Source organism: Protopterus annectens, chromosome 2.part1, assembly GCF_019279795.1.
Source record: "Protopterus annectens isolate FY-2018-M chromosome 2.part1, PAN1.0, whole genome shotgun sequence".
Taxonomy (NCBI): Eukaryota; Metazoa; Chordata; order Ceratodontiformes; family Protopteridae; genus Protopterus; species Protopterus annectens.
This window is the reverse complement of record NC_056729.1, coordinates 1,792,262,324-1,792,276,991: the sequence shown is the minus strand read 5'-3', so window position 1 is coordinate 1,792,276,991 and position 14,668 is coordinate 1,792,262,324. Positions and strand designations below refer to the sequence as shown.

The following is a 14,668-nucleotide window of genomic DNA, read 5'->3' as shown; positions in this document are numbered from 1 at the left end:
TAGGAGTTTGAAAGTTGTTTTGGAGGGATTTTGTCTTCTTCCTTGGTTTCTTCTCTTCTTGTGATCTGACATCTACAGGCAAACTTAGATCTGGAGAGGGGTCATTGCACACACAACTGTGTGAAAAGGGTAGGAATTTCATGGCCTGTGAAAGTTTTAGGTGCTGTGCTGCCAGAGTCCTGCTGGCCTTAAGTCCTACAGGTAGAGGAAGATGTTCCTGATTCTACACATTTAATGTTATGGCAAGTGCATAACTTTTATTTATTTACTTGTACCAGGAAATATTCAGATTTATCCTTGGCACAGTCTTGGTTACATACAGGCCCACCTTTCAGAAGACCATAACTAATTACTGTTAGATGCTATAAACATAATTTGGAAAATGTACCAGTCATCTAAGTGAGGTTTAAGGTTTGATTCTCACTGAGGGAAATTGGCTAGGCTTAAAAAGTCCCTTAAAAAGGGCAGCTAGCCTAGTACTTAACTATGAACTTATGATAGTATAATTTCATCAGTTTTAATAATCTGGCTATTAGTGCAGAAGATAAAGACTGAGTTGTTAATAAACTGCTTCCTGTTGTTCATGATTGATTCTGTCTCCATTGCTTACTCTGCTACTGTGAAGCAAGTCATCTTGACCAGATATTGCTCTTGTTGCCATTTAAAAGGGGCACTTGTGTCCGCTGGTGGGCTTAACTGATTAACAAGTAAATACTGGCATGACTGTTTTATTTAGAAATGTTATTAAAAATATTCAAGTCAGAAGTTATATATTTTTTATTTTATTTATTTGTTGACTAGGTAAGCCTACCCGGATGCAAGTGTCCCTTTTCAGGGGTGTCCCGGAAGACTTGCTCACAGTTGCATGGCAGGCAAATAGTAGCTGAGGGGAAACAGGAAGCAGCTTATTAACAGCTCACAGCCTCAATCCTTTGTTCTGACGGACAACTTCTAGTTACTGCTTAGTAGCAAAACACCTGAATCATCTTTTTCTGTTATGAATTTCATCAGCTTGGAGGTTCTAACACCAGTTAGGCATATTTGATAGTTTTGCACACTTTCACAACCCTGTAGAAATGTCCTGGTATTTGGAACTCCTTTTCACTAGTGAGCAAAACGGGTGGTGATCAGAAAATTACAAAAGAAACCACAGAAAAGACGTGGAAGAAAATCTTATTTTATCTAAGTTGTTTTTTTAAGTGACTTTAGTGTTTTAATGCATTAGAAACAAAATGTTCTACATAGTTCATGGCCTATCAGCTGAATTTTTGAATAGCTGTAGAATTCACTTATTCTTATGTTGTTCAAGTCAAGTTTTCATTTGTTATTTGTGTGCTCCTGGGATGAAGTAATTATTAATTGTGTTTTTCTATTAGGTTTGAGAGATACTGAACTTTCAAATAGTTCTGCATAATATTGAAATGTGTAAATTTTTCATTGATTTTTTTTTTTTTTTTTGTAAAGTGCTACCTATTGTCATAAGGCAGCAGCAGCAAGCAAATATGTTGATGCACATAGATTTTTTTTTTTTCTTTGTTTCTCACTATGCAGATAATCTATACTAGGAAATTACTGGTGTTAGGTTCAGTTGAAAAAACATACTGATATTGCAGTTGGCACCCCAAAATCTAGATAAACTTTGTTCACTTTATGTATGTATTTATTTTTTGTTTGCAGCCCTGCACTGACAGCAGTACTGTATGATCTGAGCCGCCAGATCCCAGCCTTGAAAAAAGATATCCAGGATGGATTACTGAAGATGCTCTCTCTTGTCTTGATGCACAAACCACTTCGACATCCTGGGATGCCCAAGGGCTTCTCTCACCAGCTGTCTTCCCCAAGTCTAACCAATATTCCAGAAGCTAGTGACATAGGCAGCATCACATTAGCACTCCGAACCTTGGGAAGCTTTGAATTTGAAGGTAAAAATACTGTACATATGACGTTCTCAGACATTTGCATGTAATTAGAAACTTCAAAGTTTCATCTTCAGCTGACTTGTGGGAATGTTTAATTCAGATGAGCTTCAGAACTGTGCAGGTTGCATGATTCTGTGGATTGGTTCTCCTGAAATGCGTTCATATGAAAAGAAAGGTAGAATAAGATACGTGGTCATGTTGTCCCATCGTTACAGCTAGTTTCTAAGCAGCTTTGCTTATTCTTCCCTGTCTTTGATCCTTTGTTTCATCTGTCTATGACATTCTCAGCTTATTGGTTGATTCTTATTGTTGCTCTGCTTAGTGCAGTGCATTTCAGGGTCCTGCCCACCCTTTCTTTTATTTCTTGAGTCTATCTCAAATGTCCACTTTCCTGACATCCATGTTTGCTACAGCCTACCCCATGGCAGTGCATTGTATCCATGCAATAATTCTATACACTCTCTCTCACATTTTGCTTCTGGTTTACACATGACTACTTTGCCTTAAACCCCATCCCTACATTCTTTTGTCCATTTTGCTAACTTGTTGCTTATTTTCTTAGGTTCATAGGTTCATACTAGGCTATCTGCCTTGGGGCAATTATAAGCCTAGCCCGATTCTGTATGGCTTACGCCACCCCTTGATTTGAGTATACTGTGCCCTTTTTAAGGTTTAGTTTACTGTGCCTCTGTCTAATAGTGACACAGGAGTAATCCCTGGGACAAACCTACGATCCCCCATCCACTTATCGAGATTCTTCTTGAAGAGATTCAGTGAGGTGCTCTGCCTCACATGAACTGGAATTCTATTCCAGAGCGAAGGGAGCCTCTGGGTTATGAACCTGTCCCTCCAGCAAGTTCTATTTATTTCTGTGCTGAGGTTCAAGTCCCTCGAGCATGTGGCTCTAAGGGATTTAGATTTACTGAGGTGGAGCATGTCCATTAATTCTGGATTTGACAAAGCTTTGTATGTCAAGCATAGATCGCCTCGAAGTAGGCGGTATGCAACTGAGTAGAGCTGGAGTTTTTTTAACCGAGCAGTATATGGCATCTGTTTGAGACCCTTGATCCTCTTGGTGAGATACTTTTGGGGTCTTTCTAATTGCTGCAGGTGTCGGGTAAGGTACATCCCAAAAGGGGCATTGTATTCTATGATGGGCCTGATGAGGGATGAATAAAGGGGCACGATTACCTCTCTTGATGTAGATGTGAAACCCTTCGTGATGAGGTGGGCTATGTAGAAGGTCTTTCTAACCACTTTGGCAATGTGGTTTTCAAAGGAGAGATTGCTATCAACTTGGGTCCCCAGGTCCCTAATAACTTTCTCTGTACTTAATGGGTTTCCGCCTATGTGGTAATTTGTGGGCACATTGCTTTTGCCAAAGGGTATGACTATACATTTTTTGGCATTTAGCTTTAAACCATGGCACTGGCACCAGTTATCTGTCTCTGTGAGACCTTTTGAAGGATGTTTGTGTCAGCTGGAGAGTTGATTATGGCGCCCAGTTTGCAGTCGTCTGCGAACTTGGTGAGCCATAGTCCTCCACGTTTGCCTGTACCTCGGAAAAGTATATACCGAACAAGAGTGGTCCCAGGACAGAACCCTGTGGGACGCCGCTTGTGACCGGTTTTGAGTCTGACATGGCTCCAGCAACTCTCACTCTGTGGGTTCTGTCTTTGAGCCAGTTTGCACCCATCTTGTGACATAGGGGTTTATATTTAAGCTGGATAGCTGATCTATGATGCCCGAGTGGGGTATTGTGTCAAATGCCTTTGCAAGGTCCAGATAGGCTGTGTGGACTACCTCCCTTCATCTATGGCTTTGGTGACTGTTTCAAAGAAGTCAACCAGGTTCAAAAGGCAGGATCTGCCCTTGACAAAGCCGAACTGGGTAGGATCTAGTGTCTGTAGGTCCCCAATGTCTTTGTTTATGAGCTCCATGATGATCCTCTCCATAGCCTTGCAGACTAAGCTAGTCAGGCTTATGGGGCGATAGTTTCCAGTGTCCGTAGATGCTCCACCTTTGTGGAGTGAGACCACTGTTGCTGTACGCCATTCTGTGGGCACATATCCTGTAGTGAGGCTGAGATTGTATAGCTGTTTTATTTGAGGGATTAGTTCCTCTTGTAGTTCATGTAGGGCCTAAACCTGGGACGCCATCTGGTCCCATGGAAGCAGTGTTTTGCTTTGGAGAGGGCAGCCTTCACCTGAGCATCTGAGATGTTTGGGAGGCAGCCCTCTGCCGGGATAGATATTTGCTCTTTTGGGGGAGGGGAGAAGTTTGCACTGAACCTGTCTCCCAGGATATTGGCGATGTCTGTGGGTTCAGTGTATTTTTCATTTAGAATCAACTCAGAACAAGTCTGGGAGTTGCATCCCAGGTTTCTAACATAACTGAAAAAGCCTTATGATTGTCTTTGGTGTCCTGTGCAATTTTTCTCTCAAGCTGGCCTTGGAGGATTTTATGAGGGATTGTAATTTTTTGCTAGTACTGATCAGAGATGCCTTCCCTATTAGGGATTTTGCTCTATCATGGTAGTAGCTTCCTCCTTCTGTTGTACAGTTTATTTATGGCAGGGGTCCACCAGACTGGACGCCTGCCTTTGGATGATTGGGTCTTGGTTTTGTTTGGGATAGCATGATCCATGCATTCCTGGAGATGTCCGTAGAATGCATTTATATAGGATTCTGCAGTTTGGGCTGTAGTTTCCACTGTCCCTGGGGCCTTGAAGGATTCCACTTCGGTTTTGAGAAGTGAGAAGTTCGCTTTTGAGAAGTTTTTCACTGTGGTTTTCTGTGCTGCGGGTGGGGTCGGGATGTTGACATCCAGTGAAATTAATTTATGGTCTGATCTTACCAATGAGGGATATACTTCTGGTGTGGAGCATAGAGTCCCCATGTTGGTAATGATCAGGTCTAGTATGTTGTCCCCTCTTGTGGGAGTGGTGACTAGTTGTTCCATAGCATTTGAGTTTATAATTTCCAGGAATCTTTGGGCTAAGGTGCTGGGGCTTGAGTAGTGCTTCCAGTCAATGTTTGGGTAGTTGAAGTCGCCCAATATAATGGTGTTCGAGAGATCTTCATGTTCTCCAATGTTTTCAGGAAAGCGAATGGGATTCCTGACTTTGAGAGGGTGGTCTGTAGGATGCTATAAACTGAAAAGCAGTCTTGCCCACTGTTAGTTGCACATGGATGGTCTCCGATACTGCAATGCCACTAACCTGGAGGTGTGGATATCCTTGATAAATATGGAAACTCCCTCCTTTTGTGGTTCGGTCTGGGTTTGGGGCCGAAAAGCATGATATGAGGTATAGCCTGGTAGTGCTGGGGTGCTCTCTGGAGCCTTGAACCAGGTTTCTGTCACTGCACAGATATCGATGTTCTCCATACTGAGGAGAGCGTGCATGCATCTTGAGGTTAAGACTTCTGGCGTTTAGCAGCATTACCCTTAGTTTCTTGTTCCTTGTGCTGTCTATGGGGGTGGGTTTGACTTTTGAGCCTTGCCTAAAAATGGCACTATGGGGTGGCAAGAGCCTTTGCCAATATCCGAAAGCCCAGTGGTGACAGGTGCAAGCCGTCCCTAGCGAAGCAACGTGGCTTGTCGAGCATGTCATCCCAGGCTGACAGACACTGGATCCCTTTGAATGACACCAAAATTTTAGCCAATTGTTAAAATCGATCATTTTGTCTTTGTACTGTGGCATCATTCTAGGTGAGGGTAAGATGCTGCTCAAGGTCAGGGTCATACCAGCCTGGGCTACATGATCAGAGAGCTCCTCTATGTCTCTTATCATGTAGTGCAGGGAGGTACGTCTCAGGTCATTCACACCAGCATGTACAATGACTGAGTCATATTTGTATTTGCTTTGGAGTGACCTGAGTGCTTGCGTTATGTGGCGGATCCTAGCGCCCGACAGGCAGCTCACTGTGACCTTCTCTTTATTCAGTCTGGTGAGCGGGACGTCAGTGTGTCTGACAATAGAGTCACCTATAACAAGAGTATCATGTGTGTTATTCAGCCTTAAGGGCTGTGGCTGCTTGGCACACTGACTTTGTGGGTTATGTGTTGTGTGTGTTTTGTTTTGAGGTAGCGTTTGCTTGGATGTCTGCTTTGGAGGTCTCTGTTGCTTAGGTAGATTTTTATTTAGAGCCTCGAGTATGTTTTGTGTGTTTATGTGTTTGGTTCGCTGATGTGGTGGGACTATGTGATACTGGAATTGTGTTGTGTGAGGTTACCTTCTCCTCCTGACTGGTTACACCAGTTTTGAGATGAGAGAGCTCAGCCTCCAGTTTGGCTAAATAGTTGCATCTCTCACATATATTTGAACCTGTTTGGAGGAGGAGAGGGTTGTCCGTGTACATGAGACAGTTGTAACATTGCCTCAAAATTCCCAGATTCACCAGCTGGACTGGAGAGGAAACCATTGACTGACCTTTGGACATGCTAGAGTAATAGGGAAACTGAATTTAAGACGGACCAATAGAGGACAGGGTAATCGTAGAGAGTATAAGAGTAAGTAGTGCTTATGGTTTAATAGTGCTAACTTGTGGGATTACTTAATTGGACCAGTGAAGGGCCTTAGAATGAGAATATGGTGTTTAAATTGAGAGAGAGCAGTTCTAAGGGAAAAAGTGAAGAGCAGACTTTGTGGAGCCAGGAATAGTTTAAACCCAATTAGGCGGCGCTGCCCGTTGTTGTGCTATGCTCAAAAAACGCGCAAAACCGCGCAAAAGAGGGTTTTAAGAGAGGAAGATGAAGGAGTTTTGGAATTGACCCAGAATGGCCAATAAAACTACAGTTTCAAGTCAGTAACCACTCCCACAGGGGCAGACAGGCTGCTCAATGTTTTTCACTGCCACTGATCAACAGATCATCCGTTTGCTGTTTAGCCTCTATAAATGGGTATGGTATTCAATCTGTAGCCTTACCACTATAATATACAGTGGCGGGTTGACATAGTCATCTCACAAATCCAGTGTCAGAACTGTGCTTCCTGCATCTTTTTAGCCTTTTCCACTGCTGTTTCTCATTGCATGTTTCAGTCTAGAGTTTTAAGTACAACACCCCCCTTCCAGACTTCCTAAATCTTAGCTCTCTAATCCATGCATGTTTTCTTTGAATTCCCCCCACCAAAATGCTCAAACTTTTCATTAAATTGTAACTGGTACTGCCTTTCCACTCTACAGCTTTTATTTGCTATGCAGAAAACTAACCTATCCATCTCTGACCAGTGCAAAATCATGGTATTAAAATCATTTCATTTTTTTTCAACCCCAGACTTTGGAAATTCCAACCATCTTAAAATAAGCATAAAAATAGGTCAAATAAAATAAATTTCATTTATAGCCTGCCTTTCCTGTTGTTAAGTATTTCCTTAGGCGCAAGGCATGGAGCTTCTTTGCAGTCTACGAATATTTTCGCCATAAAGCTGTATAAATCATATACACAGGAGCTGCACTTATGACTGCCAACTCTGTTTTTTTTTTAGTCTGTCTGGATCTTTGGTCTCCTATCCTCCTTTTGATCAGTATACAATGATTAGGAGGCCACCTATAGCCTTGCTGACATGTCTTGCAGTGCAGTTTTTCCAGTTGCCTTCTGAGATGATCTAGGAAGCATTAGTTTACGAGGAGACACTTGGACTCTCTTCAGGACTCATTTATGTTAAGCCTAGCGAAGGATGAAGGTATGCCATCCCCACCCTTGTGGCCTCAGGAGTATGGAGAATGAAAGTACATCATCCCCCCATAACCTCAGGCACAGGGAAATGTTGGAAATGATGAAGCAAAAAATGGGAAGGTCTAGTTGGCCCCTCTCCTCAGCACTTCCTGCAGGAGGACTTCAGTTCCCCTCCTGTCGACAAGTAAAGTGCAGTCTGCAAGGAGAGACCGATTCATCATCCACCGCCACCCCCATCAGTGGCGAAAGTGTGTCCGTACATATAAAGCAGCATAAAACACCCTAGCAACATTAAAACTTCAATTTTATGATTTGATGTGAGTATGTATATTCAACTCAAGCTTCTAACAATGCTAAGCATTGACACATTCTCAGTCTTCCATATTCTTTTTTTTCTTCTCTTGTTTCTCCCTTTTCTCCAGCTCCTGCCTATATTCATTACCTCTAGCACTGTTCAAGCTGAATATGTTGTATCTGTATCTATCAAATTAACTTTACCCCCTGCCATCATCCTCTCAAGTGGTAGCTTACATTTCTATGGTATTGTTGGCCAAAACTGCAATGATTGACATACCACTGATTTTGTGTAAACGTAGGTTCATAGATAGGTACTAGGCTATCTGCCCGAAGGCATTTATAAGCCTAGCCAGAATGTGTTGGCTTTTGCCACCCCCCAGATTAGTTCCCTGTGCCTCTGTCCAGCAGAGCCACTGAAGTGATCCCCGGGGTAAACTTTCTGTTTCCCATCCACTTGTCAAGGTTTCTCTTGAAAAGTGTTAGCGAGGAGCTCTGCCTAATGTAGATTGGAATCTTGTTCCAAAGCATGGGAAGTCTCTGGGACAGGAATCTGTCCCTCCAGCATGTCCTATTTATTGTTGTGGTGAGGTTTACATCCGTAGAGTGTGTGGCTTGAAGAGCTATGGTTTTCTTTAGGTGGAGCATGTCCATCAATTCTGGGTTGGACATGGCTTTGTATATCAGGCAGAGATCACCTCTGAGTAGGCGGTATGCAACCGAGTACAGCTGGAGTTTCTTCAGTCAAGCTGCATAGGGCATCTGTTTGAGGCCAGTGATCCTCTTGGTGAGGTACTTCTGTGGTCTTTCTAGCTGTTGCAGGTGTCTTGTAAGGTACATCCCAAATGGGGCGTTGTACTCTATGATGGGTCTGATGAGTGATGAGTAGAGAGGCACAATGACCTCTTTTGATCTGGATGCGAACCCTTTTGTGATTAGGTGGGCCACATAGAAGGATTTTCTAACCACTTTGGCAATGTGATTATCAAAGGAGAGATTACTATCTACATGGGTCTCCAGATCCCTTACTACGTCTTCCGTATTTAAGGGACTACCACCTATGTGGTAGTTTGTGGGTACTTTGTTTTTTCCAAAGGGGATGACTATGCACATTTTGGCATTTAGCTTGAGGTCATGATTTTGACACCAGATATCCATCTCAGTGAGACCCTTTTGGAGGATGTCTTTGTCAGCCGGAGAGTCCATTATAGCCCCTAGTTTGCAGTCGTCTGTGAACTTTGTCAGCCATAGTCCTCCTGTGCTTGCCTGTACCTCTGAGAAGTATATGCCAAACAGGAGGGGTCCTAGGACTGAGCCCTGGGAAATGCCACTTGTAACCGGTTTAGAGTCAGACCTACCTCCCACAACTCTCACCATGTGGGTTCTGTCAGTGAGCCAGTTGGCAACCCATCTTGTGACGTAGGGGTTTATGTTCAGGCTGATAAGCTTGTCTATAATACCAGAATGGGAAATGGTGTCAAAGGCCTTTGCAAGGTGTAGGTAGGCTGTGTGCATCACCTTTCCTTTGTCTATAGCCTTGGTAACTGTCTCAAAGAAGTCCAACAGGTTTAGGAGGCATAATCTGCGTAATCCTCTTGGTGAGGTACTTTTGTGGTCTCTCCAGCTGTTGGAAGTGTCTTGCAAGGTACATCCCAAATGGAGCATTGTACTTTATGGATGGGTCTGATGAGTGACGAGTAGAGGGGCACTATAACCTCTTTATTTCTAGATGTGAACCCTTTAGTAATTAGATGGGCCACATAGAAGGATTTTTTAAACTACATTGGCAATATGATTGTCAAAGGAGAGATTGCATTCTATCTTGGTCCCCAGATCTCTTATTATCTCTTATGTATTAAGGGGGCTGCCACCTATGTGGTAATTTGTGGGTGTTTTGTTTTTCCCAAACGGGATGACTATGCATTTTTTGGCATTCAGCTTGAGGCCATGACTTTGACACCAGGTGTCCTTCTCAGTAAGGCCCTTTTGGAGGATGTCCGTGTCAGCTGGAGAGTCAATTATGGCTCCCAGTTTGCAGTCATCGGCGAACTTGGTTAACCATAGTCCTCCTGTGTTTGCCTATACTTCTGAGAAGCTTATGCCGAAAAGTAGGGGTCCCAGGACTGAGCCTTGCGGGACACCACTTGGGACTGGTTTAGAGTCGGACCTGGAGCCCACTATTCTTATCGTGTGAGTTCTGTGTGTAAGCCAGTTGGCAACCCATCTCGTGACGTAGGAGTTTATGTTCAGGCTGGTGAGTTTTTCTGTAATACCCGAGTGGGAAATGGTGTTGAAAGCCTTGGCGAGGTCAAGGTAGGCTGTGTGAATAACCTTTCCCTCGTCTATGGCCTTGGTACTGTCTCGAAGAAGTCAACCAGGTTTAGTAGGTATGATCTGCCCTTAACAAAGCCGAACTGGGCCGGGTCAAGTGTTTGGAGGTTCCCAATGACTTTATTAGTGATGATGCGCTCCATAGCCTTGCAGACCAGGCTAGTCAGGCTTATGGGGCGATAGTTACCAGGGTCAGTTGTGGCCCCTCCTTTGTAGAATGGAATAACTGTTGCTGTGCGCCATTCTATGGGCACGTAGCCTGTGGAGAGGCTGAGGTTGAACAGTGTGTTTAGGTGGGGGGTTATTTCGTTTTGTAGTTCGTGCAAGACGCGGCCTGGGACACCATCTGGCCCCATTGACGCTGTGTTTTTGGCTTTTGAAAGGGCTATTTTCACCTGTGCGTCTGTGATTTCTAGGACAATACACGTTTCCGGTATTTTTGTGGGCCCTTTTGGGGTTGAGAGGGTGGTGAAATTTACACTGAATCTATCTGCCAGGATGTTGGCAATATCAGTAGGTTCAGTATATTTTGTGCTATTTTGCACTAGCTCAGTGCATATCTGCGAGTTGCCACATATATTCTTAACATAGCTAAAGAAGGCTTTGTGGTTATCTTTTGAATCCTTGGCTATTTTTCTTTCGAAGTTAGCCTTGGATGATTATATGAGGGACCTTAGTTTCTTACTGATACTTATCAGGATGTCTTTCCTTCTTGGGATTTGCTTTTTTTCTGAACTAGTTTCCTCCTCCTGTTGTATAGCCTGTTTATGGCAGGGGTCCACCAGACTGGTTTCCTTCTCTTAGAGGACTGAGTCTCCATGCATCCTTGTAGATGCTCATAGGGTGCATTTGTAAAGGTTTCTGCATCTTGTACAGCATTATCCTTTAGCGTGGGGGCTGTGAAACTTACTGCCTCTGTCTTAAGTAAGGTGAAGTTTGCTTTAGAAAAGTTTTTTACTGTGGTTTCCTTAGTTAGGGGTGGTGGTGGGGTGTGGACATCCAGAGTGATTAGTTTGTCTGATCTAACCAGTGACTGGTTGACCTCCGGTGTGGAACTGTCGCCCATGTTTGCGATGACCAGGTCCAATATGTTTTCACCTCTGGTAGGGGAGTTTACCAGCTGATCCAGGGCATTTGAGTTGATGAATTCCAGGAAGTGCTGGGCCTGGGAGTTTGTACTCGAGTAGTTTTCCCAGTTAATGGTAGGGTAATTGAAATTGCCCAATATCAGAGTGTTCGGTTGGACCTTCATGTTTTCCAGTGTCTCCAGAAAGGTGGAGTGGTGGGCCTGGGTCATGGAGGGTGATCTGTAGCAGGCCACAATTTGTATTGCAGATTTTCCCGATGTTAGTTGCACATGAATGATCTCAGAGGTATCATGCTGCGCCACTAACCTGGAGGTGTAGGTATCCTTAATGAATATGGATACACCCCCTCCTTTTTGTGTTTTGGTCCGTGTTTTGTGGCCGAAACGTGTGGTACGAGTTGTAGCCCAGTAGTGTTGGGCTGCTCTCTGGAGCCTTGAACCAGGTTTCAGTTATTGCACAGATGTCAACGTTCTCCATACTGAGGAGTGCTTCGAGCGCATGCATTTTGAGATTTAAACTCCTGCCGTTGAGTAGAATAACTATCCGTGTTTTGTTAATTGTGCTGTTGGCAGAGGTGGGTTTGACTTTTGAGCCTTGCCTAAAAAGGCACTATAGGGGCAGCAAGAGCCTTGGCCAGTATTCGAAAGCCTAGGGGTGACAGGTGCAAACCATCTCTTGCGAAGCAACGTGGCTTGTCGAGCATGTCGTCCCAGGCTGACAGACACTGGATCCCCTTTGAATGACACCAGAAGCTTAAGCCAGTTGTTGAAATTGATCATTTTTTTCTTTATACTGAGGTATCATTCTTGGTGAGGGCAGGATGCTTCTCAGGGTCAGGGTCATACTAGCCTGGGCTACTTGATCAGAGAGCTCTTCCATGTCTCTTTTTATGTAGTCCAGGGAGGTACGTCTCAGGTCATTCACACCAACATGAACAATGACAGAGTCATATTTGTACTTGTTCTGGAGTGACCTGAGTGCTTGTGTTATGTGGCGGATTCTGGCTCCCAACAGGCAGCTAACAGTAACCTTCTGCTTGTCCAGTCTAGTGAGTGGGACGTCTGTGTGCCTGACTATAGAGTCACCTATTACTAGTGTGTTAGGTATGTTATTTCGCCTTAAGGGCTGTGATTGTGCAACACACTGATTTTGTGTTTTATGTGTTGTCTGGTTTGTGACCGGAGGTGCAGGTTGTTTGGGTGTCTGCTTTGGAGGTCTCTGATGCTTTTGCAGGTTTTTATTTAGAGCCTCCGAGTGTGATTTTGTTTATTTATGTGTATTTTTTGCCAGTGCTGGTTTAGTAGGTCTCTGTGTGGCTGGAGGTGTGGTGCAAGTATTAACCTTCTTCTCTTGACTGTCTGTTCCAGTCTTGGGTGGAGACAGCTTAGCCTCCAGTTTGGGTGTATAATTGCATCTCTCGCATATGTTAGTGTTTTGTAGTAGGAGGAGGGGGTTGTCTGTGTACACGAGGCAGTTGTAACATTGCCTCAGGGATACCCTGGTTCACCAGCTGAACTGGAGAGAGTACACCTGAAATTGCCATTTGGTCATGCCTGAATAGTAGGGTGAGCTGCTTAGTCGCTTGGTTAATGAGGGATGAATAAAGAGCCTTACCCTGCTGGGCAATCAAGTGTCAGGGTATATTAGTGCTTGCTATTAGGTCTGAGCAAGTGCTGGGCTGTAGGATGTTTTTTGAGTGCTTGGGTTGAGAGTTAGACTAGTTTCAAGGGAGAAACTGAAGAGGAGAATTAGTGGAGCCAGGAATAATTTAACCCTAGCTAACTGGCACTGCCCGGCGCACAAAACCATGCAAATGTGTTTTTTATAGCAGGGAAATGAAAGAGATAGAAATCAGCCCAAAATGGCCAATAAACTTCTAACTTCTGGGCTGGAACCACTCCTCCAGGGACAGATAGGCTGCTCAAAGCTCCCCTCTCTCACAGCTGAACAGAGAAACATGTTCTTCGTGTTTCACTGTTGCAGTCATTTCATTTGGGTTATCTGCTTGCAGTAGCCCTCAGTCGGCCTGATTAACAAAGTCTTGGGTCCTGCGTCGGTTGCTGTCCCTTCTTCCATAACGTCAGGTCGTCAGAGGTATAAAACATGCAGCCGATGCCATTACATCAGTCTTTCTTGCCGTGCGGTGCCCAAAGCAAAAGCAGTTCGCAAGTGCCGGTCGGCAGACTCCTGAAATTTTCATTTTCAAGTTTCAGATCCAAAGTCTTCAACTAAAGCCAAGTACCCTGTTGGGGAATCTTTTTCTTGCTCCTTACCGATGTCAGTAAAAGTTAATTGCATTATTTGTGGAAAGCAAATACCTCATAAAGATTTTCATTCGTACTGTATTCCTTGCCTAGGCCCTGCCCACGATGTGCCTTGCTGTCTGTTTTGTGCTTTAGTTAATCAGCGCACTATCAGTCATCGGTATATTTTTGCCTCTAAATATTTCGGTTCTCGGTTTAATTATCCAGAAATGTCGTCGGTTACCCATCCGACTACCGGGATTTTGAAAAAATGCAAAGATAAAGACAGAGACAGGCCGCTGAGGTCCAAAACTGCCGACAACGCTGCTCCTAAGCCAGTCGCCAGTTCGCTGGTACTCCTGTGAGGCGCTTTTGCAGCCCCTTATGCCCGCTACTTCTGATTCGCAGGCCTCTACTGAGACCCATTCGGAGTCCGGTATGCCGCGAGATGCTTCAACTATGGAACCCGTGGATGTCTGTATCTTGGCTGGGTCTGGAACCGCTGTGCAGGCACCGGCTTCTGAGGGTGTATTCAGGCCTTCGGACTTGCATATTAAACCGACGCCTCCTTCTTCATTTAGGCCTAAATCTCGAACCATGCCTAAGAATCTGATGCCCAGGCCACATGCTCAGGCCTCTATGCCTAAAAAACAAATAAGAATGGCTGAAGATCTCATAACTCTAATCAGGGGAAGCCAACCTCCCCCTTCTAAGAGACCTAGGACTGAAGTTGTTTATGAATCTTCTGACCAGGATACTGATTTTTCTGATTCTTCTGATGATCAGGATTTGCCCTTATCTACTTATGAGGATTCTGATGCAGAGGACTGTATTCCCTCTGTTTCCCCTCCAGAGGATTTTTCTTTTGGTGAAGCCTTACATACTCTAAGGGAACATTTCCACTATGAAAGCCAGGATTTTTCTGATGCAAAAAGGCTTTGGGATTTCTTACTGCTGCCTCAGCATAGGCCTTTAACTCTTCCTCCTGTACTAGTCATTGTTGATGCTTTTTCAGAATCTAGTTTGGCCCCTGATTCTTTGCCTCCTGTTCCCAGAAAACCTGACAGATATTACAGGGTTCCTGAGTCACACAAGTTCCTTTTTAAAAATCCTG

General features: G+C 44.2%; 1 protein-coding gene across 2 annotated transcripts in view; it reads left to right on the top strand.

Moving 5' to 3' along the window:
• Positions 1–14,668, top strand: part of MTOR (mechanistic target of rapamycin kinase) — a 4,577,509-nt gene that overhangs the window by 475,946 nt on the left and 4,086,895 nt on the right. For both annotated transcript variants that reach the window (XM_044063218.1, XM_044063219.1), the window contains exon 11: positions 1,678–1,922. In XM_044063218.1, coding sequence (XP_043919153.1) covers positions 1,678–1,922 — 245 coding nt within the window. The remainder of the gene's footprint in view (positions 1–1,677; positions 1,923–14,668) is intronic.